This window comes from Elephas maximus, chromosome 9 (assembly GCF_024166365.1).
Source record: "Elephas maximus indicus isolate mEleMax1 chromosome 9, mEleMax1 primary haplotype, whole genome shotgun sequence".
Taxonomy (NCBI): domain Eukaryota; kingdom Metazoa; phylum Chordata; class Mammalia; order Proboscidea; family Elephantidae; genus Elephas; species Elephas maximus.
In genome coordinates, this window is record NC_064827.1 from 4,524,372 (window position 1) to 4,548,838 (window position 24,467).

Consider the following 24,467-nt stretch of genomic DNA (forward strand, 5'->3'; position numbering starts at 1 on the left):
TGAGTTTTGTGTAAATCCTGTGGCACAGCTCCCATCTCAGGCTGGCGGCCGGGCAGCTTTGATTGTGGGGCCTGTGACCCTGCCAGGGTACTGGGGAACGTGGGGCCCACATGTCGTGGCCTGGAGCACAGTGACCGCAATGTCACGTAGGTGGTTTCCTCACTTGGCTCTGGGGCTGCAGTTGTCGGCTGGCCGTTCCCCTGCTCTGACGAGGCCTATGCACCCACCTCTTGGTGTGGGCCTGTGTGGTGGTTCTCATACCCCCTTGCTCCCTCTCTGAGGAAAGAGGTGTCCCAGCCCCTGTACCTAGTAGGGACACGGGAGCAGTAGGTGGGGCAGTGATTGGGGCCTTTTAGAATGGAGAGCACTCGCGTATTAACTGCTGTCGACTGCAGCAGGGAAACTGAGGCCATGAGAAGCTGCGGGCCCACCCAGAGTGAGTTGTCAGAAAGCTGGTCCTGAAATCTGGGCCTTTGGGTGCTCAGGCCTTGGAGGGGAGCCGCTGAGCTCAGGTCTCCTCCCCGGCTTGGAGGCTTCACTAACCATGATGGCTTGTTGAGGGCTCACCTCCACTCGGAGCTCCAGGCCACCTGTCACAGCCCTTGTTCACTTGGGGGAAGTGAGGCTCAGGGACGAAGTGCCTCACCCAGGGCCACCCACCTAGGAAGGGGTACAGCAAGACTGCCTGGGGGTCGGGAGGCTGACCGAGGGCCAGAGCCACGCAGCGCAGGAGCTGTGGGAAGCCTCAGTTTCCGGCCTCCACAGCCTGGGTTTGTGTGTCCCCACTGCTGCTGCACCAACAGGGACTTCTGAAACATCATTGGGCTTCCTGTGTTTGGGCTGGAATGAGGTTCAGTTTAATTCCATTTTGGTTAAAGGGTTCGATGTGCCCCGAAACCAGAAAAAGGAGGCTGGAGAGACGTCGTTCGCTGTAAAGTCATGACTGGTTTTGCTCAGCATTTTAGGTCTCTCACAGCTTGGGCAAACGGCTGGTCAGCATGTGTCAAGCGCTGCTCCGAAGTCACAGGACATTGCGGCTGCTTTTTTCTCTTAGGGACAAGCCGTAGAAAAAGAGAGCATGCGGCCTGTTGCTTTTAAAGCTAACGTTCCAGATTTTTTTATTTTTTTAATTGTGCTTTAAGTGAAAGTTTACAAATCAAGTCAGTCTCTCACATAAAAACTTATATGCACCTTGCTATATATTCCTAGGGAACTGTGGTGGTGTAGTGGTTAAGTGCTACGGCTGCTAACCAAGAGGTTGGCAGTTCAGATCTGCCAGGCACTCCTTGGAAACTCTATGGGGCAGTTCTACTCTGTCCTATAGGGTGTCTATGACTCGGAACCAACTCAGCAGCAGTGGGATATGCTCCTAATTGCTCTCCCCACAATGAGACAGCCCGCTCCCTCCCTCCACTCTCTCTTTTCGTGTCCATTTCGCCAGCTTCTAACCCCCTCTACCCTCTCACCGCCCCTCCAGGCAGGAGATGCCAACATAGTCTCAAGTGTCCACCTGATCCAAGAAGCTCACTCCTCACCAGCATCCCTCTCCAACCCATTGTCCAGTCCAATCCCTGTCTGAAGAGTTGGCTTTTGGGAATTGTTCCTGTCCAGGGCCAAGAGAAGGTCTGGGGGCCATGACCCCAGGGTCCTTCTAGTTTCAGTCAGACCATGAAGTCTGGTCTTTTTATGAGAATTTGGGGTCTGCATCCCAATGCTCTCCTGCTCCCTCAGGGGTTCTCTGTTGTGTTCCTTGTCAGGGCAGTCATCGGTTGTAGCCAGGCACCATCTAGTTCTTCTGGTCTCAGGATGATGTAGTCGCCGGTTTATGTGGCCCTTTCTGTCTCTTGGGCTCATAATCACCTTGTGTCCTTGGTGTTTTTCATTCTCCTTTGATCCAGGTGGATTGAGACCAATTGATGCATCTTAGATGGCTGCTTGCTAGCGTTTAAGACCCCAGACGCCACTCTCCAAAGTGGGATGCAGAATGTTTTCTTAATAGATTTTATTATGCCAGTTGACTTAGATGTCTCCTGAATGTTGCAGATTTTAAAGGTTGAGCTTTTGGGGGGCATTTGTGCTGGAAACGAGTGTGAGTCTCTGCCTCAATGTGAGGAAACTTTCAGAACCTGAAGGCTGGCTCTGAGGAGCATCTGTGGTTCCCAGGCATGTCGTGCCGGGCCCTTGGGTCTTGGGGTCGGAGGCCCGCCTCCACCGTGGGGGACCCTGTGGGTTGGAGCCACCACTTTGTCTCATTTGCACCTGGACCTAGGGCGTCCTGAGCTCTGAGGAGGTATCAGGACGATCCCACCCTGCCTTGTGTCTGTCCCCCTCCCCAGGCCACTGAGCCTCCTCTGTCTCTGCTGAGCCCGGGCAGCGGGGAGCGCTTGCCCAGCAGCTCCCTGCGTGAGCCGGATCTCAGGCTGTCGCAGCTGAGCCCAGCCTGCTGCCTGGAGTTGTCCCTGGCAGCCACACAGCTGTGCTCCTCAGAGTCTGCCCTCTCATCCTGGCCCCTGCCCCTGACCACGGGGCCTCACCTTTGAGCCTCACCCAAACAGGGGGCTTGTGTGACCCCCTCACTTCCCGCTGGGCCTCAGCCTCAACTCGCCATTTGCCAAAGCCACATAGAGTCTAAGGTGGTTTTTACACAGGATCCCTCTCCTGGCGTTGACCCCACAGCCCTACTACCTTCCATCCTGCTGACATTTGGGACGGGATGGGCCCTTCCAGAGCAACTGGGGCCGCTCAGCCTTTGGGCTCTTCTGTGGGAAGCCGGCTGGTGACAGTGATAAGGGATTCACAGGAAAAATTCTACGAACTGGGTATTGTGTTGGTGTTAGATGCTGCCGAATCGATTCTGACTCACGGCAACCCCGTGTGTGTCACGGCAGAGCTGCTCCACAGGGCTTTCGAGGCTGTGACGTTTTAGACGCAGGCTGCCGGGCCCGTCTTCCAGGGTACCTCTGAACAGGTTCCAGCTGCCAGCTCTCCGACTGGTAGTCGAGTGCTTACCCGTTTGCACTGCCCGAAAGTTGTTAATGAAGCACGTTTTCACCAGAAGCTCCTGTCCCCCGGGCCCCTGACATCAGAGGTCAGTGTGTGGAGCTGGAACCTTTGATCCCAGAAGGGAACGTGTGGCAGCTACTGGGAGCCCCGCGTGTTTGTGCTGAGCACCGCTTTTCCTTGTCCTTCCAGCCAGCGCTTGTCTCCCACCCTCTGCTCGGTGAGCCCGTGCACAAGGTCCCTGGCCAACAGGTGTAACCGTCACGTGCATGGCAGTGGCAGCCGTGGCCTCGAGGATTCTGTGCCCACCAAGAAGGGACTGGCTGGGTGCCACAGATGCGCGGGCCATGTCCCCTCACCGCTGTTACTTGTGTGTTTACAGAAGAAGATGGATAGCCGCGAGTACCCAGATGCACAGAGCTTCGCAGCTGACATCCGGTTAATGTTCTCCAATTGCTACAAATACAACCCTCCAGACCACGAGGTGGTGGCTATGGCCCGGAAGCTGCAGGTAACCATCAGCAGAGAGGCTTCTGGGGGGCGAGAGGGGCCTCCTGGGTACAGGGGGACTAGTAGCTTGCCTTGACATGGGATGGGTCCCTGGGAGACACCAGTATCTCGGAGAGCATTGGCCAGGGAAGGCTGCGGGTGCCTTGTTCACACCACAGGGCTTTCCTGAGCGGGGCTGGGTACCTGCCAGGCTCCAGGCTTGATCCTAGGGTTCCTCGTTTGTTGGTGCTCCTGGTGGTCCTCAGCCTCGAGCAGCCTGTGTCTGTCCTGGTGGGGGATGGTGAGGACGGAAGTCCAGCCTCCTGCCACCTTCCTGATGGTAGGTTCCAGTGGTCTCGCTGGGCCCCAGAGGTATTTGTCACAGCCTGTGGGTGCTTTACAAAGTGACGGCAAGCTGTGTGTTGGGGAAACATAGAGCTGTAGCCAACACAGAGATGTACACACGTGTGTGTGTGTGTGTGTGCTTTTCTGCCCAAGTCCTGGCGCTCCTCACGGGTTTCTGTGCAGGTCGGTCCTCCAGGCTCCATCCTTCCTTGTTTATGTTCGGTCCTGTAAGGTGTTTGTTTGCACAGATGACAAGGCTGCTATTCTAAGTGTTACATTCCTCAAAGACCTTCAGAGGAAAAAGCAAAAACTGTGGATGTGTGTCGTCTTCCGGAGCTTGGACTGTTGACTTCTCGAAGGACCCAGCGCGTTTGTTCTGTAAAACGTGCTTCTGAGTCCTTTGCTCGGAAGCATTTCGAAAGCTCTGTGAAGTAGCTCATAGTACCACCTGTAATTAAACGGGACCGAAATGGGGAACAGAAAGGAGTGAGAAGCTGCGGCAGGCACGTCACTGGGTCCTGCTACCCTTTCTGACCGCCTCCTGTGGGCAGGCCTTGCAAAGGCACTTTCCCAGCCTGGCTTCTGCTTGCTGCCTCTTGGTGGTGCTGGTACAGGGTCCCGCTCAGGAGGGTGGCCCTGGAGATCCCAGAGCCACCTGGGGAGGCCGCTGGACCCGGTTTTACACTGAGACCGTGGTTGCTGTACACTATGGTCCTGAGCCCGCTGCCCTGGGGCGTGCCTGAACCCGGTGAGGAAGCCAACAGTGTTGGCAGCGAACCGAGCAGAGGCCAGCGCTGAGGTGAACGGCTCTGCTCAGCTCCTCAGCAAGAAAAGAGGTTTTTAGGAAGCGCCACAGAGGCGGGCAGATGTGAACTACCGACAACTATTTAGTCATTATCGCTGTTAGGCTGGTACGTGGAGCTGTGAGGTCGGAGCCCAGCACTGAAGTTGTTTGATGGGACCTGGGGCAGGCTGAGCAGCGACCTCGCAGATAGTAGTTCTGTGGGGTTGCCATATATCCGGGGTGTCTTCATCCCCATGGTTCAGATTCTAGAGCCCAGCCAGTGGAGTCCTGTCGTGTATATCGTCCTCTCAGGCTGTTCGTCCTGCCTGCGATGAGCCTGGCTCTCGTCCCCAGGGCAGGGACCTCTGCTGAAAGGCATGTCAGGGGCCCACATCCTGGCCACGTAGGAGCTGCCTGTGGACTTCGCAGAACCAGCTGTGGCAGGACTAGAGTTTTAGCTCACTTTGGACGTACGTGCTCCAGAGTAAGATTGGTACTATCCCCAGGATGCAGGGATGGGGCAGTGAGCTTTGGCACCCAGGCTCCCTGGCTGGAGCCGATACAGGTTCAAAGCTGCAGAGCAGTAGGGGGTGCTCTGGAGCGTGGGCTGAGAAGAGTGTGTACTCAGTAAAGGACGTGTCTGCGAGCTCCTAGAAGGCTGGGGCTGGGGCTGGGATGTTCCTGTATCCCCTGCCCTACACGTGGCAGACTCTGGGGATGCTTGGGAGGGAGGAAGTGGGAGCAAATGGGGCACCCCAGGTCTGGTCTCTTGCAGAGCCTGATCTTGGAGAAGCCATGGGTGTATCTTTGAGGGCGTGGTGGGAGTCATGGCCCCTGAGGAGCCTGGTGAGCCCAGGGAGGGGGGCCTGTGCAGGTGAGCAGGACTTCAAGGTGGCCCCTGTTCCCCCATAGGACGTGTTCGAGATGAGGTTTGCCAAGATGCCGGACGAGCCCGTGGAGGCGCCCGCGCCCCCTGCGCCTGCAGCCCCGGTGGTGAGCAAGGGCGCCGAGAGCTGCCGCAGCAGCGAGGAGAGCTCGTCAGACTCTGGCAGCTCAGACTCAGAGGAGGAGCGGGCCACGAGGCTGGCGGAGCTGCAGGAGCAGGTGCGGGCCGGCAGTCAGCCCGGCGGGACCATCACCCAGGCCTGCCCCCACCGCCACTGGCCAGGCGCCCCAACCCGAGAGTTATCCACCCATTTTCCTTCTTTTTCTTTTCCCCAGGCAGCCGGCAGCGTTCCTTCATGGAAATGCTCTTGGAGGGGGTCATGGGGAGGGTCTGAGCGCCGAGTGCTGGGCCTTTGCAGCCTGGGGCAGTGGAGCCTGATGGGCGGGTGCACACGTGTGGCCCCATAGTGTTCTGGACGCTCCAGGGGCCCTGTGGGCCGGGGGGGTAGGGCTCAAGCAGTGACCATGCCATGCCTCGTAGAAAGGCCTGGAAGGCTACTGGAGCCCCCAGTGCAGTGGGAGCAGTGTCCTGTGGTAGGGTGGGGGGTGGCCCGCCGTCTCTGCCTTAGGCTGGTGCAGCCCCCTCCCCATTCGTGCTTCATGTTCCCTGGTGGCAGGTGGGACTGATGTTGCTGCCTTCTGAGTTGTGTCGAGGAGGAAGTGAGGAAAATCTAAATAGTTTTCCCTGAGCACCTGGCAGCTGGCTGGCTCGATTTCTGGCAGTGGGAGAGCAGAGGCAGCTAGGTCAGGATGAAGGGACGTAAATGTCAGAGGGAAGGGTCCAGTTAGAGGCCCTGGGGTCACCACCATGGGCCTGAACATTGGCCCTGAGCTGAGCGTCTTGAGATGATGACAGACTGCAGGAAAAGACAGCCGTGAGGGATGGCAGTGGGGCAGGCAGGTCTCCCTGTACCAGCATGGACTCTGGGGATCCTGGGACACCAGTCTCAGCTCTTCTGCCTGCCAGCTGTGTGACCGTGCCTGGGCCACATAGATGCTGGGAGGGACTGTTGCCTCCAGTACCTCGAAGCTTGTATGGAGGTTGGGCAGTGGCTTAGAATGAGGAGACGCAGATCCCCTTGGACCTGTCGGGCACACACAGGCACTGAGCGAGTGTTGGCTGTTGGTACCAGATGATCTCGGTCCTGTAGACCTGCCTGGGTGATATCCAAACAGCTTCCCCAGAGGCTGTTGAAAACCTCCTTTGTGTGGGTATTTAACCTCCTGGAGGCTTCCTCATCTGGGTGTAGTAATTGAGCATGAAACCTAGCTCCTGCTTATTGAGGGCTGACTGTGTCACCTGCCCTGGGCTAAGCATTCGCCAGCCTGATCTTGTGGGATGGGGACCTTACCACCGGTTTATATGAGGAAGCTGAGGCCCCAGAAGCTAGGTGACTGGGCAGCAGTCACCCAGGTGATGATCAATTGAGCTGGGACGAGAATAGTCCGCCCTAGACCTGTCTGGCTGTGTGGCTACAGGACAGCCCGGTGGCCTAGGGTGGGGCATGGCCCAAATGCTCTGGGCTCCCCTCCCCGCGGGGTGCCCGTGACTCCCCCATCCCCGAATCTCTGGCCCAGAGCTAGCCCAGAGGGTGCAGAGCCATGCCCATGGACACCTGCTTAGCTGTCTGGGTGGGTGTGCTGTTCTCTTCCAGCTGAAGGCTGTGCATGAGCAGCTGGCCGCCCTGTCTCAGGCCCCAGTAAACAAACCAAAGAAGAAGAAAGAGAAGAAGGAGAAGGAGAAGAAGAAGAAGGACAAGGACAAAGAGAAGGAGAAGGAGAAGCACAAGGCCAAGTCCGAGGAAGACAAGAAGGCCAAGGTGGCACCGCCTGCCAAGCAGGTCCAGCAGAAGAAGGCTCCTGTCAAGAAGGCCAACAGCACAACCACGGCCAACAGGTGGGCTCCTGTGCCCGCTAGGCCCTCCTCGAGCTGGGCAGCCAAGTGTGGAGCACAGTACGGGTGCTTTTGTGATGGAAGGAGTGCTGGAGTCTGAGCTCTGAGCCTTGCCCTCCCATGGGTAATGTAGAGCCTGGGCTGGTTTTCATGGAGAACAGGGTGGGGGGTAGATGGTCCTTATCCTGCCCACCCTGCAGGGACACCATGAGGACCAAATGAGATCTCTCCTGGGAAGTTGGGGGCTCTGGAGGGCACCTTTCAGCTGCTGGTGGGAGTTGGCCTAGATCAGGGACATTGAAGCTGTCACACGGCCTCTGGCAGTTTCTGGGGGATTTTCCTGATCTGTGGCAGGGATTTTTATTGGTGGGGCATTGGGGACTTGTTGCGTGGGCCATTGGCACTCTATTCCTGGCTCATCCAGTGGGCAGAAGGTCAGGAGTGGAAGACCGTGACTGGGCACAGGTTTAGCTCCTCGTCCATACGTGGTGAATGTTCTGTGTACGCATGCTTCATGTCAGCCTGTCCTGAAAACTGCAGGCTGCGGACATGCAGTGACCGTAAAGTGAGATCAGTCTTACGGAGAAGGAGCGAGGTGCTGTGGAGCTCAGAGTTGGGGCACCTTTTCTGGGCAGAGGATGTGCTTCAGCTGAGACCTGCCCGAAGAGGCGAGGAGGGTGTTTCCAGAATGGGGAGCAACACGCATGAAGCCATAGAGGCTGGTAGAATGTGTTGCCTTCAGGAATTAAGGCAGGGTCATTGGCTCCCACCAAGAGCCAGAGAAGTGGGGCAGGTTGGCTAGGCTTCGTGAAGGTGTTTAGATTTTATTCTAAGGGCATGTGAAGTGGGCCTTGAAGGGATTAAGCAAAATGATGGCCCTGTCCTGGCTGTTGAGGAGCATGGATTGGTGGGAGGCAGAAATGGAAGGAAGGACACCTTTGGGGGTTATGGTGCTTATCTAGGCAAAAGACGTTGGTGGGGCAGTGGAGATAGAAGTAGATTAGAGAACTGTTTGGGAGGCGGGATGAACAGGCCTTGGTTTTTGGAATCACAGAGAAGGGGAGCATGTAGAGCCCTGGGTTTGGTCTTTGGCAGCTGGGTGGACGGTGATGCTGTTAATCCAGCTGGCGAGCAGTGGGAATAGTCAGTGTTTTTTCCTTCCTTCCTTCCTTCCTTCTCCCTCCCGCCTTCCTTTTTCAACAGGACGCAGAAATCAGTTTTTCTTGTATTATCTTTGCTTGGTTTTGGTTTCAGTGTAATGCTGGCCTAAAAAATGAGTTCGGAAGTGTTCCCTCCTCCTCTGTTATTTTCTGGATGAGAGTTACGGAATGGGTATTATATCTTAGATATTTGTAGAATTTACCAGTGAAACCATATGGGCCTGGAGTTTTCTTTGTTGGGATGTTTTTAACTATGAATTCAATTATTTTAATAGATAACAGGACTATTCAGGTTATCAATTTTTTCTTGAGTGAGCTTTGGTGGTTTGTGTCTTTAAAGGCATTGGTCCATTTGACCTCAAGTGTTGAATTTAGAGGCATAGATTTGTTCATAAAAAAAAAAAAAAAAGATTTGTTCATACTAGTCCGTTATCATCTTTTTAACGTCTGTAGGGCCTACAGTGACGTGTCCTTTCTTTGATTCCTTATATTGGTAATTCGTGTCTTTTTTCTTGGTGAATTTGGGTAGAGATTTGTCAATTTTATTGATCTTTTTGGAGAACCAGCTTTTGGTTTTATTTGTGTATTTTCAATTTTATTTACTCATAGTCTTATCTTTACCATTTCTTTCTGCTTGCTTTGGATTTAATTTGCTCTCTTTTTACTCTCTTCTCAGGTTATTGGTTTGAGACCTTGTTTTCTAATTATAAGTATTTTAATGCTATGAATTTCTCTCTAAACACTGCTTTGACTGTATCCCACAAATTTTGATATGTTGTATTATCATTTTCATTTAGTTCAAAATACTTTCAAATTTCCCTTGTGACATCCTCTTTGGCCTCTGGATTATTTAAAAGTGTGTTGTTTAGTGTCCAAATATTTGGGGATTTTTCCGGATGTCTTTGTTACTGATTTCTAGTTAAATTCCATTAGGATCAGAGAACATTGTATGATTTTAATTATTTTAAATTTGTTAATGTTTGTTTTATGACTCAGAAGGTGATCTATCTTGCTGAATGGTCCATGTATACTTGAAAAGAATGTGTATTTTATTGTTGTTAGATGGAGTGTCATATAAGTGTCAATCAGGAAAAAAAAAATCTTAAAAACTCCAAACAGACAAAAAATGTCTATTAGGTCAGTTTGGTTGATAATGTCAAGGTCTTCTGTATCCTTGCTGATTTACTTGTCTTGTTAATTATGGAGAGAAAATTGCTGAAATTTCCGACTGTAGTTGTGGATTTTTCTGTTTTTCCCTCAGTTCTATCGGTTTTTGCTTCATTTGTTTTTCGATGCATTCACTTTTAGGATTGTGATTATCTTCTCGGTGAATTGATGATTTTATGGTTATGTAATGCTCCTGTCTTTTCCAGGTAACATTCCTTGTTCTGAAGTCGATTTCTCTGAAATTAATAGAGCCATTTTAGCTTTATCTCGAGCAGTGTTTGCCTGGTGTATTTCCCCCCATCTTTTTACTTTTAACTTAACCTGTATCACTATATCTAAAGAGGGGTTCATGTAGACAGCATATAAGTTGGGTCTTTTTTATTAAATTTGACCATCTCTTTGTTTTGATTGGCGTGTTTGGACTGTTTATATTTAATGTAATTATCGATACAATTGGACTTAGCTCTATCAGTTCATTGTTTTCTGTTTGTCCCCTGTTTTTTGTTTCTCTGTTCCCCTTTCCTACCTTCTTTTGTATTATTTAAATATGGAGATGAGTTTTTGACCTGAGTTTGAGAGCCCTGTGGGACATTTAGGGGAGCTGACCACTACAATTGTTTCCTGGCTGAGGCCTGGAAACACCCCCAGGCCCCTAGCTGGAAGCAGCCTCCCCTGACCTTCATGTCTCTGGCAGATACATTTTAAATCCTCAGACACTCTGCCTAGCTTTTCTATCTCAGGGGTCTGCTTTAGGTGGGACCCTGGATAAGAGAGGCTGGACCCAAAGAACAGTCTGCTGTAGGGAGGATGGGAGCCAGGTGGGGCCGGGGGCTCAACTCCAGTTACTCTTTGTTTCCTGCCTCAGGCAGCCGAAGAAGGGTGGCAAGCAGGCGTCCGCCTCCTATGACTCGGAGGAGGAGGAGGAGGGCCTGCCCATGAGCTATGACGAGAAGCGCCAGCTCAGCCTGGACATCAACCGGCTACCCGGGGAGAAGCTGGGCCGCGTGGTGCACATTATTCAGTCGCGGGAGCCCTCGCTCAGGGACTCCAACCCCGACGAGATAGAGATTGACTTTGAGACTCTGAAACCCACCACTTTACGGGAACTGGAGAGATATGTCAAGTCTTGTTTACAGAAAAAGCAGAGAAAGCCGTTCTGTAAGTTGTCTGGGCTCAGCGTGGTGCCATACCCTGCTGCCCTGCACCTTGTGCCCCACACTTCTGCTCCTCTCAACCCTGGGTGGGAGACCGGGCACCTCTGAGCCACAAGAGCAGGGACACCTCCTCTCCCCTTGCCCTTCCTCCCCCCCGCCCCGGGGCACACTTGCTTGCACTTAGCCGGGGCAGTGGACTGGAGGTGGAGACCCACACACATGATACCCTAGCTGGGGCCAGCCTCACCCGGCCCCTAGGGTGAGCCCAGAGCCCTCACCCTACCCCAGGGAGGACCCCAGTCCCTCATCCAGGTCCCAGTCCAGGAAGGTCCATGTGGGGCCTTGGCTGTAGGGATCCTCCACACAGGACCCTGCCAGAGCAGGCCAGTGCCCCCTGCCAGGGGTTGGGGGTCCAGAGGCTCCAGGACGGACCAGCCTGGCCCACGATCCCTGGGAGCTGACGGCCTACTCCTGCTGATTATTGGGAAGGACAGGTCCCTTCCCAGTTGGTAGGTCCTGGAGAGCGAGGAAAGGTAGACTCCAGGGTGATCCTGGGGCCACTGCCTGTGTGCCTGTCAGCTGTAGAGGCAGCACTGAGCCACGGGCTGAGGCCCTGCAGGCTGTCCAGAGCGGCCAGGCACCCTTGACCTGCAGGCAGCTCTCAAGCACAGGCCCGTGGGTTCCCTTGGAGGGGCAGGCGCCGCTTTTCCTGGATGGAGCATCTGTGTAACCCTTCTGTAGTCACAGCGCACTTAGCCTCATGGTGAATCACCCACTGACTCTGAGGTGAAGGCCAGACGTCCAGGCGTTGAGAGCTGGGCTGCAGAGCCAAGGCAGGGAGAGGAGCGGCCACGGCGAGGTCCACCGTGCGCAGGTCTGCCTTCACACCTCAGCTCTGCCTCATGTGGCCTACTGATGGCCGTGTCTTCAAGTACCTGCGTCCTTGAGAATGGCATATCTGACCTCAGGGTCTGTGAGGGTTAAAGAAAAGGATTCGCATACAGCAGGGGTTTAATAAAGCTGGTGTGGTGACAGATCTACCATCCAATTGTTGTTATTTAGGCGACATCTTTCGTATATACAGGTGTCATGTGTATGAGGGAGCAGGGCTGGAAATGAGACGTCAGTGCTGGGGGTCACGGCCACCTGGGTGCTGCCGAGGGCCTGCCGCAGCCTACAGGCCAGCGTGTGACCCGGCTGCTGGTATGGCCGAGGCGAGCGAGGTCGCTACCCAGAAGGGGGCTGGGCAGCTTGCCTGCCTGCCACCCCCGCTCCTTTGCCTGTCCTCCTCCCCCACCATCTCAGAGCTCACCCGTTCCTTCACAGCGACCAGTGGGAAAAAGCAGGCAGCCAAGTCGAAAGAGGAGCTAGCTCAGGAAAAGAAGAAAGAGTTGGAAAAGCGGCTACAGGACGTCAGCGGGCAGCTGAGCAACAACAAGAAGCCCGCCAAGAAAGGTACCTGTCTGCCCGTCCTGCCCGGGGCACAGAGGAGGCTGCGGGGAGGGCTGTGGTCGGTGCCCTCGGAGCCTCCAGGCTAGCTGTCCCCTCTCCACAGGGGAGGGGTCAGCAGTAGGGGTGCACTTGTGGCTTGCGCACTTAACAAGCTGGGCTACCTCAGATGAGGCTCCTGACCCCCTTAACCTTGGTTTCCTTATCTGTTAACTGGGGCTGTAACCCTGGCTTTGAGGGGTGGCCGTGCAGATATGAGGGGTGTGTGCCACGTTCCAGAACACCCTGGGTGGACTGTGGGAAAGGGCTCTTAGGAAAAGCTTGGTGTGGTCTTGGGCTGGATGCAGATGGCTTGGGAGAGGAGAATCCAGCCCTGCTGGGTCTTCCTCGGTTGGAGCGGCCCATCCACCTCCAGCCGCAGCCCCCTGCAGCGAGCTTGCTGGCTGCTCCCCTTGGCAATAGCACTACCCCACGGCAGCTTAACAGATACCTCTGCTTTGTGGAATCCTGGGGTCTCATTTTTGGGTGAGCAGGTGATTTGACTCCTTGCCTCCTTTTTCTGGAACCTAAGCTCAGTAACTGTTCGTACCACCCAGGGAGTCCGGAGGGAGAGCAGATGTTTTTGTTCCTGACTCCCCAGGAGGGGCCTTTGAGAACCCGGTGGGAATAGTCTAAGGAGTGGTTGGAGGGGTGCAGGCTGTGTGTGGGAGGCCGGGTGACCGGCTGTGGGGATGAAGCCAGTGTGGGGACGGGTCGTGACCATGCCTGGGAGGGTGCGCCCTGCATCGCCCTGCGGAGGGCTGAGCACTTTGTCCAGAGCAGTGAGCCTTCCAGAGGTGTCAGCTGCAAGTGTCCGTGTCATTACTGCTCCTCAGCCCCGTGATGGTGGGCGCTGCTGATGGTCAGCCTTCCCCCACATCCCACCAGCCTCCTTAGCAGGTTCCATTTAATTTTTTCCATCTCCAGTACATTTAGATAGTTTAATTTACTCTATCGATTCATTTCAACAAATGTTGATTAGTATTGATTAAGCTGGGGGCGGGGGGAAGAAATGGGTAAACCCTGCCAGGCACATGGTGGCATGAACCCGTAGCTGCCCCAGGACCGCTCGTGGGGGTGCGTGAAGGCGGGTGAGCGCCTCTCATGCTGCGTGTGTTTCCGGCAGAGAAAGGCGGCCCTGCACCCTCGGGCGGCCCATCCAGGCTCAGCAGCAGCAGCTCCTCGGAGTCTGGGAGCAGCAGTTCCAGCGGGTCCAGCTCTGACAGCAGCGACTCAGAATAGACCCGGGACTTGAACAAAAGGCAGCCCGACACGTGGACGTCGCCCACGCCAACCCTCTGCAGTGTTCCCTTCTATGGTTAATATACTCCTTCTGTTCCATGGTGTGCAGGTTTCCTGTTTAATTCAGTGTTATGATCTCTCCCAGTTTTTGCTTTCATAGGTCAAAGACCTCGTGTGTGGGCGCTAGACTTGATGAGAAAGCCTGAGCGCTGCACAGAGTCCTCTTCCTAACAGAATTCAGTCGCCTGGAGATGACAACTTCGAAGCTAACCTGGTAACCGTAGAAAGCACGTAAGGTGTGGCCTGAAGGTTCTGCAAAGCCCCTTTCTTACGCCCGACCTGGCCGGTAGCTCCAGAAGGACTTCTGTCGGGAAATTTCTCTGAAATGGTACTGTGTCTGAGAGCCGAGTGCCCTGGGGCAGGCGGGGTCCTTGTCTCCAGCCCTCCGTCTGACGTGTCAGCGCTTCCTGCAGGGGCGAGGCCAGGCGTGCCCGCTCCAGGGAACCCAGCTGGGCTTAAGTGGAAGGGGTCACTGGTGCTCCAGACCAGGGCAGCGGGGGCAGGGCACGCAGGGGAGCAGCGACTTCCCTGACCGCTGTGACGCTGGGAGCTCCTGGGAGGGAGCGCCACGGCTGTGTGGCAGCGTGCAGGTTTCCATACACTGAAACTTTTACCTCAACTTAAAAAAAGAAGAAAAGATTAAAAAAAAAAAGACTTTTTTGTAAGGTTCAGCAATTTTCTACAACAGTCTGGCCCCATGTGTGCCCCCAGCTCGTTAGGTCTGCTGCTGCTGCTGCACATCCTGGAACGTTCTCCCAGCTCCGTGTATATAGAAATACTTTATTTATTAACATCATTGGTCATTTTTTAAAAAAAAGAAAGAAAAAAGAAAAAACAAAACCGCAAAAGAAATGCATTAAAAAAAAAAAAAAAAAGAAGTCGCAGAGACGCAGGCCTTTGAAGTGGTTTGGACGTGAACCTGAGGTGGACTTCTCTCCTATAGGTGCTACCGTTCCCTGTTCCTGTGTCGGTGCTCAGTCACGTCTGTGTACGCGCGCTCTTCTCTTTGGTCCGTTGGGTTTTTTGTTTTTTTTGTACGAAGTTTGGAGACTTACAGGTCTAGACAACTTCCAGCTGCAGCACGTTCTAATTTTTTTATTTTGTTTGTTTAGTTCTTTTGTACTCACTTTTGGCCTCTTTAGGACTGTTTTAAAAGAGATCAATTTAGGGAACCCCCAGTTATATAATATAAACTTTGTAATCTGAGAGAGAAAAAAAAGTGTATAGTAAATCTAAGTCTTGATTTTTAACTTTCTATTGTAAAAAAATAATAATAATATACAGAGTTTAACAGAAGGTTATGTTTGGTTTGGCTTTTCCAGAGGCAGCCGAATGGCCTTTGAGTGCAGGGCTGCCCCAGCTGCCTGACTAAGCCCTGGGCATCACGCTTTGGCCGAGAATGCGAGGGCTGGCCTTCCAGGCGGACATGGGGCGATACCTCGCCCCCCCAGCCTCCAGAGGACCGGCCAGGGCTGCCAGCAGCCAGCTGGCCAGGAGTGGTGGTAGTGTAGCCAGGCTCTCCCCCGACCTGACTTTGGTTCATGGGAGCTGGGATCTCTGGGCCCCAGGAAGGTTCCTTCCCTGAAGACAGTTCTCATAGTTAGCACAGAAAAGACTAACGTAGCGAGTTCTCCCAGCCCTCATGAGAGGCAGTCATGGCCATGGGCATTGGGCGCTGGTGCCCTTTGTCTGGTGGGGTTGTTTCTCTCAGCACGTCTGGACAGAGAAGGGGCATGGCCATTGGTATCCCTGTATGTTATGATTTTTAAAGAAATCATAAAATCTGTTCAGACCCCAGCACCACCCTTAGTGAAACAGAACTCTGATAAGGAAATGGATGGTAGAGTACCATTTTTCTCACTGTTGGTGATTCTGACACTTGGTGAGTTTGGAGCCAGTTTGTTACACTTTTAATTAAGTTTTGTTTGTAATAAAAACATAAATGGATTTTAAACTTTCCATTTTTTTTAAAGTTACCCTTGTCTTTCAAAGGTATTTTCTGAACAGTCTTCAATGGAATATTTAAACTGATTTGAGGACGTTAGCAGGATGGTCAACAGAACCCCGGGCAAGGAACTGATAGGCAGTGGGCATGAGCGCACATGCGGGGGACAGACCCCGAGCGGAGGGCCGGGACACGCTCCTCGAGGCCACCTCCACAGCGCTGAGACAGTGGATTCACCTGCGGGAGGCGCTGAGCAGGGGGCCTTGGCACCTGGGGCTTAGCACGGCAGGAGACGTGGAGCTAGGTGCCCTCTGAGCCACGCTCTCCCCGTGAGCCCTGCTCCCAAGAGCACCCGTGGTTGTGACGGTCCTGAGGGTCCGGGGTCCTTGCTGAGCAGCTGCGGCTCATGGGTGTGGTCACTTTTTCAGGCTTTCTGGCCAGACTGCAAAACTGACTTTAGAGTTCTGGGGAGCCTCCTAAAAGCCTGGACATCAGACGGTGGGCGTTTGCCATTTCCGCCGCCTCTGTAGAGAGGACTGCGGCCCCCGCTTAGAAACATCCTTGTGCCAGGAACGGGAGAGCAGCTTTTCAGGGCTTTTTCAAGGGAAAAGGAACGGTGTGGTAAGGCAGGTGGTCAGGGGTAGGGAGGGGTCTGAAAGGGCCCCTGGAGGCTGAGGGGCAGGCTGAGGGTGGCCACGGAACTGAGACCCTTCCCCACGCCGGGCAGCGTCGTGCTTACAGACTGTAAGGTGCGTGTCTCATTTGTTTGACGACATTCACATCTTCCGCAGTCTTTGGGGAAAACGCCGCCCACCATGTAGGAGCTTTCACGTCGCTTTAGTTGGCGCTGTCTCTCAGTGCTGGCCTAACACTTCCAGAAGGTTTTCTTTTTTTATATTTAAAACGTTACTTTTCTGTATGATGTGCATGCAAGTTTACCGTAACTTTTCTTAAACTTTTTAGTGCCGTTTCTAGTATATTCCTGTAAATGGCAGTTACTGAAAACGAGTCCAATGTAAGTAGTTTTAGCTTGTTTATTGCAATGCTGGCCTCAACACAACAGAATAAAAATGGTAGAAAGTACTCTTTGATGTTTCTGGTAATCATGGACCCTTCTCCTGGGGCATTTGTTTTGTTTTCATAATAAAAAGCAAAAAAAAGAAAGTGCCTGTATGTGTGTGCATTTGCTCATTTGAGGGGGGCTGGGGCCTAAGGGCTGGGCTGGACTGAGTTTGCATGTCCTGAAGGGTGGAGAGGATGGCTCCCCTGGGCCCGAGTCTCCCCGGCCAGGTGCCTCAATGCGGGGCGGGGGGGTAAGCTCCTCGTTCTTTAAATCCTGCGGCTCTTGACAGAAATCCCAAAGCATTGAAACAGGGCTTAAGGAAGCCATGTTAAGTAGCTTCTGTTCTCAGCTCCCACAGGGGGCACTAGGATTTAGGGAGCAACTGTTTTTGCTGCACTAAGAAAATTAAAATCCTATTTCTTTTCGCAGTTAATTGGTTCTCTAGAGTAAACTGCCTTCTCTTAGACGCTACGGTTGTCTTCCAGTCCCCACTTGGCTGTTAATCCTCTGGGCCAAGCCCTTCCCCCCCTGTGATTTAGTCTGGCTAGGTGATCCTCAGGACTGTAGGCAGGGAACACTTGGGCTCAGGTCCAACTGCCCAAACAAACATTTACATGAAACCACACCAGACGGGGCTACATGTGGGGTACCCCACGCCACGGTAGCCGGCACCCACAGAGGCTCAAATGAGGAATGCGATATCCAGACGTGGGAAATCTAACGTGTTTTCAAAATGGCCATGGCTCTTTGAACCAGGCCCTGAAGAGTCATTCCTGGGAAAAGATGGTTCTGGTTCGGCCCATGTCTGGTCCTATGTGGCCTCCACCCCACCCCATGCCTGCCACGTTGGCCAAGTTAGACTCTTCCTTCTCTGTATCTTCGGGGTTCCCTCTGCCCAGGATCTCACTCCACTCCTCCAGACCAGCCTCCTGAGGACAGGGACAGCCTTGTCTGCTAGTGTCCCCAGCTCCTCAGTTGCGACGGCTGGCTCCCTCAAGTGGCACGGCCAGGCAGACGGCAACTTCTTGCAACCTAAGCAGTTTAGCACCGGCCGTCACACAGGTGGCCGTTGTGCACCAGCCACCTGTGCACCCCAGGCCTGGAAGAGGAGCAGGGTCACGCTGGCCATACCGGCGCTACGGCGACCCCAGGATTCCCCTCTGTACCAGCGCTGCTGCGGCCCCTGGGCCCATCCCAACACCATCATCCCCAGGCTATCTGAGACACTGGGAGCAGACGGCCCGTAAGCAGGACTTAGATGGAAGTGTTGACAGCCCGTCTGCGGGAGTTAGGACAGTCCTAGAGTTGGGGTTCTGACAGCAGGGGAGCCCTCGCGGCGGGGCCTTACTCCCCGGGAGGGCAGCATTTCCAGCCCAGGGCCTTTCCCTCTACAGCTCCTGAGGATGCTTCAAGCCTCTCAGCCTGAGGCACAGAAGCCAGCAGCTCTAGCAGAGGACAGGGCTCTGCGGGAGGGGGCTGCCAGCCGGCCCCTGCTGCCCTGGCACTGCCCCCGCCACCCTGCCTGACGGCAGCCGTTGTGCCAAGGAGCTCGCACAGTAATGCTCGGGACGTGCCTTTGGCACGGGGAGGCTGGCAGCCCCCTCTGCGCCCATCCGTGGGCATCATTGGCATGAGATGCCCAGGAAGTTCTGCTGAGCAAGAGGAACCCTGCAGAACGCCAGCCAGCGGGAAGGCAGCTCTAAGAGGCCCGGCCGAGCTGCTCACAGCCATGGGCTCTCGGGAGGGGACTCTGCTTTGCTTTACGTACTTCTACACCTGGCTGTCCAGCCATCATTAGGTATTACCGTTATTACAAAATGGATGCCAACGAAAAGACGTGAGCAAACAAAAATGGCACATGGGGGCGGGAGGAAGACTCCTGAAGGTTTATTCCGGGAAGTCAGCTTTGACAACGGCCACTCCCGCGCGTGCACAGCCTAGCAGGCTTTAGTTACAGCAGGTGGCCAACCCTTTCACGCTGGATGACTCCGACAAAAGCTGCCAACAGGAGAGCCCTGGCCCTGCGTGCAGGAAGGCCCGGTGTGCACCAACCCTGAACGGCAAGGGCCCGTGGCCGTGGACGGGAGGCCAAGACACTCTGATGTCGGTCCAAAACCTGCCTTTCTCTGTGACTAAATCTGAAATCACGGGAGGGTAGCTGAAGCAGGGCTTACTAATATTTCATTTCCTCATTGCCGTTCGGATGTGCCTGCCCACAAGCCTCAAGTGTCTGGCAGCTAGTGTAGAAGCGACCACAGTACACTCTTCGTGACAATCACCAGGTAACTCGACTCAAAACTCAAGTGCAACAGAGTTCCCGAGGAAATGACAACGACCATCTAGGTTGGCTGCGCCTTGGTGAACGGGTCTTGGTCTGTGCAGATGGACGACAGACCACACGGGATGCCAGCTGCCCCATCTTTTTCTAGATCTGACCCATTCTTTACCGGGCAGAAGTGAATACTAAGAACAATTGATGAAAGCTTGCAGGGGTGGTTTGTAACGAGGGGTCGCTCTTGCTAGGTTTATTTGGAAGCTTAGCAGAAAAGCCACATCTAGCATTGCCCAGGTCTGAGCTGTGCCTGGCAGACCCTGGAGAATTAGAACATGGTGATGGTTGACTATGGGGACAGTCCAGAAGCTTGGTCTCTACTGTGCCAGTTACACCAGGTGCTGTGCCAGAGGGCTTGGGGTCCATTCTGTGCTTCCTGGGTTTTTAGACCACAGTTTGGTCTTCACGTTAACAGTTCAGAAGCTCCCACTAAGGATCAGAAAGGTCCCTAGGTGGTGCAAATGGCTGGCGCTTAATCGCTGAAGGTTTGCAATTTGAACCCACTCAACAGTAGCACGGAAGATAGGCCTGGCGATCTGCTTCTGATAAGATAACAGCCAAGAAACCACATGGAACAGTTCTACTCTGTCACACATGGAGTTGCCGTGAGTTGGAATCGACTCAACGGCAGCTAATAGCAACAAAGAAGGATTAGAAATAAAAAGACAGCTGCATGAAATATGGGCCTGCTCTTCTTGAAGCTTGGCGCCTGGGCTTTGGTTTTCGCATTGGAATTACATAATTGTGCAAAACTTGGACTGACCAGTGTCCCGGGAGACCTCGAGCTTATCCTTGTCTCGGACTAGGATGGCCTCGTTTCCGTACTGTGAGTACCACATGCTGCGGCTCCTGCTCAGGTATGTCCCAGGAGGCACAGATTCCAGCTTCTGCTGCTGCTGCTGCCAGATGAGCAAGGAGGTGTCCCTATACCTGAGACGGGCATGGCCTTCAGACAGGGCTTTCTCTGCCAGGGGGACTCGGCCACTCATCACCCCCTCACCTACACACCGGTGCACACGGTCCCTCGGAGGCAGGCTCTGCCCTCAGTTAACTGGGGAACACTTGCAACTGTCGGGCTGGAGGACCCAACTCTGCACTGAAATTAGGACTTCAGACCATTTGCAGGCAACATCCTCAGGAGGGCTGTGTTGCCAGGAAACTTGAACCACACCTCTGAGCATGCTGAAAGACACCTAAGAACCGTACTTGAGGTGGTAAATGGGTCGGGTGGCGCCCTGGCCACAGCTCTTCCCGGCAGCTGTGTGCGTTTTCCAGGTGTACAGATGACAGGGATTGGGCAGCACACCTCAAGGGGGACTTGTGAGGAGCCAACTAAGATTCTGACACTGAGCTCAGCCCACCTAACTGGTCGTGAATGAAGGGACACGGTACGAGATGGAAGGTGAAAACAGCCCCTGTAACACTGCTCTACGTAATCGGCTTTCACTGGAGCAGCTGTGTTCCAATACACATCTGGGACCCGGACGCAGCATCTGTTCCCTTCTTTCCGGGATGATCTTCCACTTGTCCCAAAGATGATGCTGCAGAGGAACGGACATGCTGTCATGTGTGAGGTGGCACTTTTTATGGCACAGAATCTCTCTTACCTCTTTTTTGGATCCGAGTTAGGTTAAACCACGCTGCCTACAGTTTAGCCATTCCAGTCACTCTCCCATGATGGTGAGTGTGAGCACTGGTTTGAGCCAGACATGTTCCTAACCCCATTTTCTTACTACCTCACTCACTAGGTGGTACTGGGGAACCGCCAGTCTGAGCTTTCCTGTCCCTGTGAAATAAAGTACTGAGGGCTGGAGAGGGCAAGGTGTCGAACCGGCTCCCAGTCTGGTAGGGGCAGCGTGGCTCTCACTGCTCACCTGGCCACCAGCACCTCTTCCTGCGGCAGGCATCAGGGAGGCCCCTGGACCAGAACAGAGACGATGTTAGCCACAGGCCAGCAGGAAGCATCCCCAAACCCCCAACTGCTTTTCCAGCTGTGCAAATTCATCTTCACCCGTGTGCCCCGCACCCCGCTGGGCTGCTCGTCACACGGCCCACGCCCTGGACCCCTCATCGCCCGGCTCAGGTCCCCCATCTCCTGATCTGAGCCCCGGTCTCCCACCTCCAGACCCGCACCCAGGGTCCCCCCACCTCCAGGCCCGCGCCCAGGGTCCCCCCACCTCCAGGCCCGCGCCCAGGGTCCCCCCACCTCCAGGCCCGCGCCCAGGGTCCCCCCACCTCCAGGCCCGCGCCCAGGGTCCCCCCACCTCCAGGCCCGCGCCCAGGGTCCCCCCACCTCCAGACCCGCGCCAGGGTCCCCCCACCTCCAGTCCCGCGCCCAGGGTCCCCCCACCTCCAGACCCGCGCCCAGGGTCCCCCCACCTCCAGTCCCGCGTCCAGGGTCCCCCCACCTCCAGACCCGCGCCAGGGTCCCCCCACCTCCAGACCCGCGCCCAGGGTCCCCCCACCTCCAGACCCGCGCCCAGGGTCCCCCCACCTCCAGACCCGCGCCAGGGTCCCCCCACCTCCAGACCCGCGCCAGGGTCCGCCACCTCCAGACCCGCGCCAGGGTCCCCCCACCTCCAGTCCCGCGCCCAGGGTCCCCCCACCTCCAGTCCCGCGCCCAGGGTCCCCCCACCTCCAGACCCGCGCCCAGGGTCCCCCCACCTCCAGTCCCGCGCCCAGGGTCCCCCCACCTCCAGACCCGCGCCAGGGTCCCCCCACCTCCAGACCCGCGCCCAGGGTCCCCCCACCTCCAGTCCCGCGCCCAGGGTCCCCCCATCTCCAGACCCGCGCCAGGGTCCCCCCATCTCCAGTCCCGCGCCCAGGGTCCCCCCATCTCCAGACCCGCGCCAGGGTCCCCCCATCTCCAGACCCGCGCCAGGGTCCGCCACCTCCAGACCCGCGCCAGGGTCCCCCCACCTCCAGACCCGCGCCCAGGATCCCCCCATCTCCAGACCCGCGCCAGGGTCCGCCACCTCCAGACCCGCGCCCAGGGTCCCCCCACCTCCAGACCCGCGCCCAGGGTCCCCCCACCTCCAGTCCCGCGCCCAGGGTCCCCCCACCTCCAGTCCCGCGCCCAGGGTCCCCCCACCTCCAGTCCCGCGCCCAGGGTCCCCCCACCTCCAGACCCGCGCCAGGGTCCCCCCACCTCCAGACCCGCGCCCAGGGTCCCCCCACCTCCAGTCCCGCGCCCAGGGTCCCCCCACCTCCAGACCCGCGCCCAGGGTCCCCCCACCTCCAGTCCCGCGCCCAGGGTCCCCCCACCTCCAGACCCGCGCCAGGGTCCCCCCATCTCCAGACCCGCGCCAGGGTCCGCCACCTCCAGACCCGCGCCCAGGGTCCCCCCACCTCCAGTCCCGCGCCCAGGGTCCCCCCACCTCCAGACCCGCGCCAGGGTCCCCCCACCTCCAGACCCGCGCCCAGGGTCCCCCCACCTCCAGTCCCGCGCCCAGGGTCCCCCCACCTCCAGACCCGCGCCAGGGTCCCCCCACCTCCAGACCCGCGCCCAGGGTCCCCCCACCTCCAGTCCCGCGCCCAGGGTCCCCCCACCTCCAGACCCGCGCCCAGGGTCCCCCCACCTCCAGTCCCGCGCCCAGGGTCCCCCCATCTCCAGACCCGCGCCAGGGTCCCCCCATCTCCAGACCCGCGCCCAGGGTTCCCCCACCTCCAGTCCCGCGCCCAGGGTCCCCCCACCTCCAGACCCGCGCCAGGGTCCCCCCACCTCCAGACCCGCGCCCAGGGTTCCCCCACCTCCAGTCCCGCGCCCAGGGTTCCCCCACCTCCAGACCCGCGCCAGGGTCCCCCCATCTCCAGACCCGCGCCAGGGTCCGCCACCTCCAGACCCGCGCCAGGGTCCCCCCATCTCCAGACCCGCGCCCAGGGTTCCCCCACCTCCAGTCCCGCGCCCAGGGTCCCCCACCTCCAGACCCGCGCCAGGGTCCCCCCATCTCCAGACCCGCGCCCAGGGTCCCCCACCTCCAGACCCGCGCCCAGGGTCCCCCCACCTCCAGACCCGCGCCCCGCCCCCCCCATCGCCCGGCCCGCCCAGTCGCCCACGGCAGGTCACCGGCGCCGTGGGACCGGCGACGTGCGGACGGTGGGGAGGGCGCAGCCGGACTCCCTGCCCTGGGCGGGGCTCAGGCCCACGCGACGCCGGTAGGCCGCGGGTGGGCTCCGGCCGCGTCTCCATGGCAGCGCCGCAGGCCGCCGCACCGAGCGCCGAGCGCCGAGCCCCGAGGCCCCGCAGGCCGCCGCGCCGAGCCCGAGCCATCGATCGCTCCGGGGCGGGAGTCCTGGCGGCTGGGGGTCGGGGGGCTGGCAGTGGGGTCCGGGGACCCAGCCGAAGTGATTCCTCCGAGCGTTTATTGACAGCTTTTTTAATCTCTGCGAGTGCAGTTGCTTTTCCCACGGTTGTTATTACTGTCAGCATTCTTACTGCTAATAATTCATATTCTTATTTTTAATTAATTAAACATCGTCCGGGGCACACGCTTTCCAAAGTAGACCTTGAATTCAGCCTTGTCACCCAAAGGGCCGGGCCCCCGTCCTGCTCACTGAAACTCCTGTAACAGCCCCATGAAAATTAGGCTGCCTTCCTGCCGCACCCCACCTCCCATAATTCTCTCATTTGATTCTTTTCCTTCTAGCAGTTTAATCTTTATGTTTCCCCGAATCAAGAAGGTTGGCATAACGGACTTAGAGCAGACACTGAGCCCACAACTGCAGAACGCGCCTTTTTACAAGTACACAGGTATTTATAAAAATTGGCCATATGCTGGACCATACACAGGTTTCAACAAATTTCAGATGATTTAATTCATAAATAAATATGACCAAAATAAAAGTAGTTTATAAAACAATAATGACCAGAAAAAAAAAAACATACACTTGATAATTAAGAAATGTATTGCTCAATTTTTCTGGTGTCAAAGAGGAACTCGCAACAAAAATTTTTAATATTTCCTTGGATAATGATAAAAATGCAACATACCAAAACTGTGGGATGCAGGTAAAACATGCCTGTGGGGAATCAATAATTTTAATGCAGATTCTAAAGATTAAAGTGTTAAACATCCATCTTGAGATGCTGGAAAAAGGACAGCAAAAATTAACCCAAAGGAAGTGGAGGCAATGGGGATGAAAGGAGAAATTAAATAGAAAACAAACATACAATATAAAACATCAACAAAGCCAATAGTTGGTTCACTGAAGAAACTAATAATAATAACAAAAGTAAATCTCTGATTAAGAAAAAAAGAAAGAAGATACACATAGCTAATAAGAATTAAAAGAGGACTCCTGGGGAAAATACAGAACAGAATTTCAAATTCTCATGGAATGCAGACTTAATGGAGCCATGGGGGCTGGACGAACTGCTGAAACTATTGCCCTAAGATAAC

At 55.6% G+C, this 24,467-nt stretch overlaps 2 protein-coding genes across 23 annotated transcripts in view; one reads left to right on the forward strand and one right to left on the reverse strand.

The window, feature by feature from the left end:
- Nucleotides 1-16,834, forward strand: part of BRD3 (bromodomain containing 3) — a 38,996-nt gene extending 22,162 nt beyond the window's left edge. For all 21 annotated transcript variants that reach the window (XM_049896846.1, XM_049896847.1, XM_049896848.1 and 18 more), the window contains 6 exons: nt 3,383-3,511; nt 5,531-5,722; nt 7,219-7,460; nt 10,650-10,942; nt 12,265-12,393; nt 13,553-16,834. In XM_049896846.1, coding sequence (XP_049752803.1) covers nt 3,383-3,511; nt 5,531-5,722; nt 7,219-7,460; nt 10,650-10,942; nt 12,265-12,393; nt 13,553-13,668 — 1,101 coding nt within the window. In that variant the 3' untranslated portion in view covers nt 13,669-16,834. The remainder of the gene's footprint in view (nt 1-3,382; nt 3,512-5,530; nt 5,723-7,218; nt 7,461-10,649; nt 10,943-12,264; nt 12,394-13,552) is intronic.
- A 1,645-nt stretch (nt 16,835-18,479) lies between these two features.
- On the reverse strand, nt 18,480-23,282 carry BRD3OS (BRD3 opposite strand). Of its 2 annotated transcripts, none has more exons than XM_049896870.1 (3): nt 23,135-23,282; nt 20,943-20,986; nt 18,480-20,609 (listed from the first exon to the last, which is right to left on the reverse strand). In XM_049896870.1, exon 3 carries the CDS (start codon nt 20,055-20,057, stop codon nt 19,803-19,805), a length of 255 nt encoding a protein of 84 aa, XP_049752827.1. In that variant the 5' UTR covers nt 20,058-20,609; nt 20,943-20,986; nt 23,135-23,282; the 3' UTR covers nt 18,480-19,802. The 2 variants fall into 2 exon arrangements, with proteins under 2 accessions (XP_049752827.1, XP_049752826.1); XM_049896869.1 differs by having other exon boundaries at nt 20,055-20,609; nt 23,073-23,282.
- Between the last annotated feature and the right edge of the window lie 1,185 nt (nt 23,283-24,467).

Excerpts from the sequence above, each read along its gene's own strand:
- BRD3OS (XM_049896869.1), bottom strand. The coding sequence starts at position 23,257 with ATGGAGACGCGGCCGGAGCCCACCCGCGGCCTACCGGCGTCGCGTGGG. Across the intron at positions 20,987-23,072 it reads GGCGGGGCGCGGGTCTGGAG|GGGCCTCCCTGATGCCTGCC; the intron begins GTGGGGGGACCC and ends GTTCTGGTCCAG. Across the intron at positions 20,610-20,942 it reads GAAGAGGTGCTGGTGGCCAG|CATCATCTTTGGGACAAGTG; the intron begins GTGAGCAGTGAG and ends GTTCCTCTGCAG.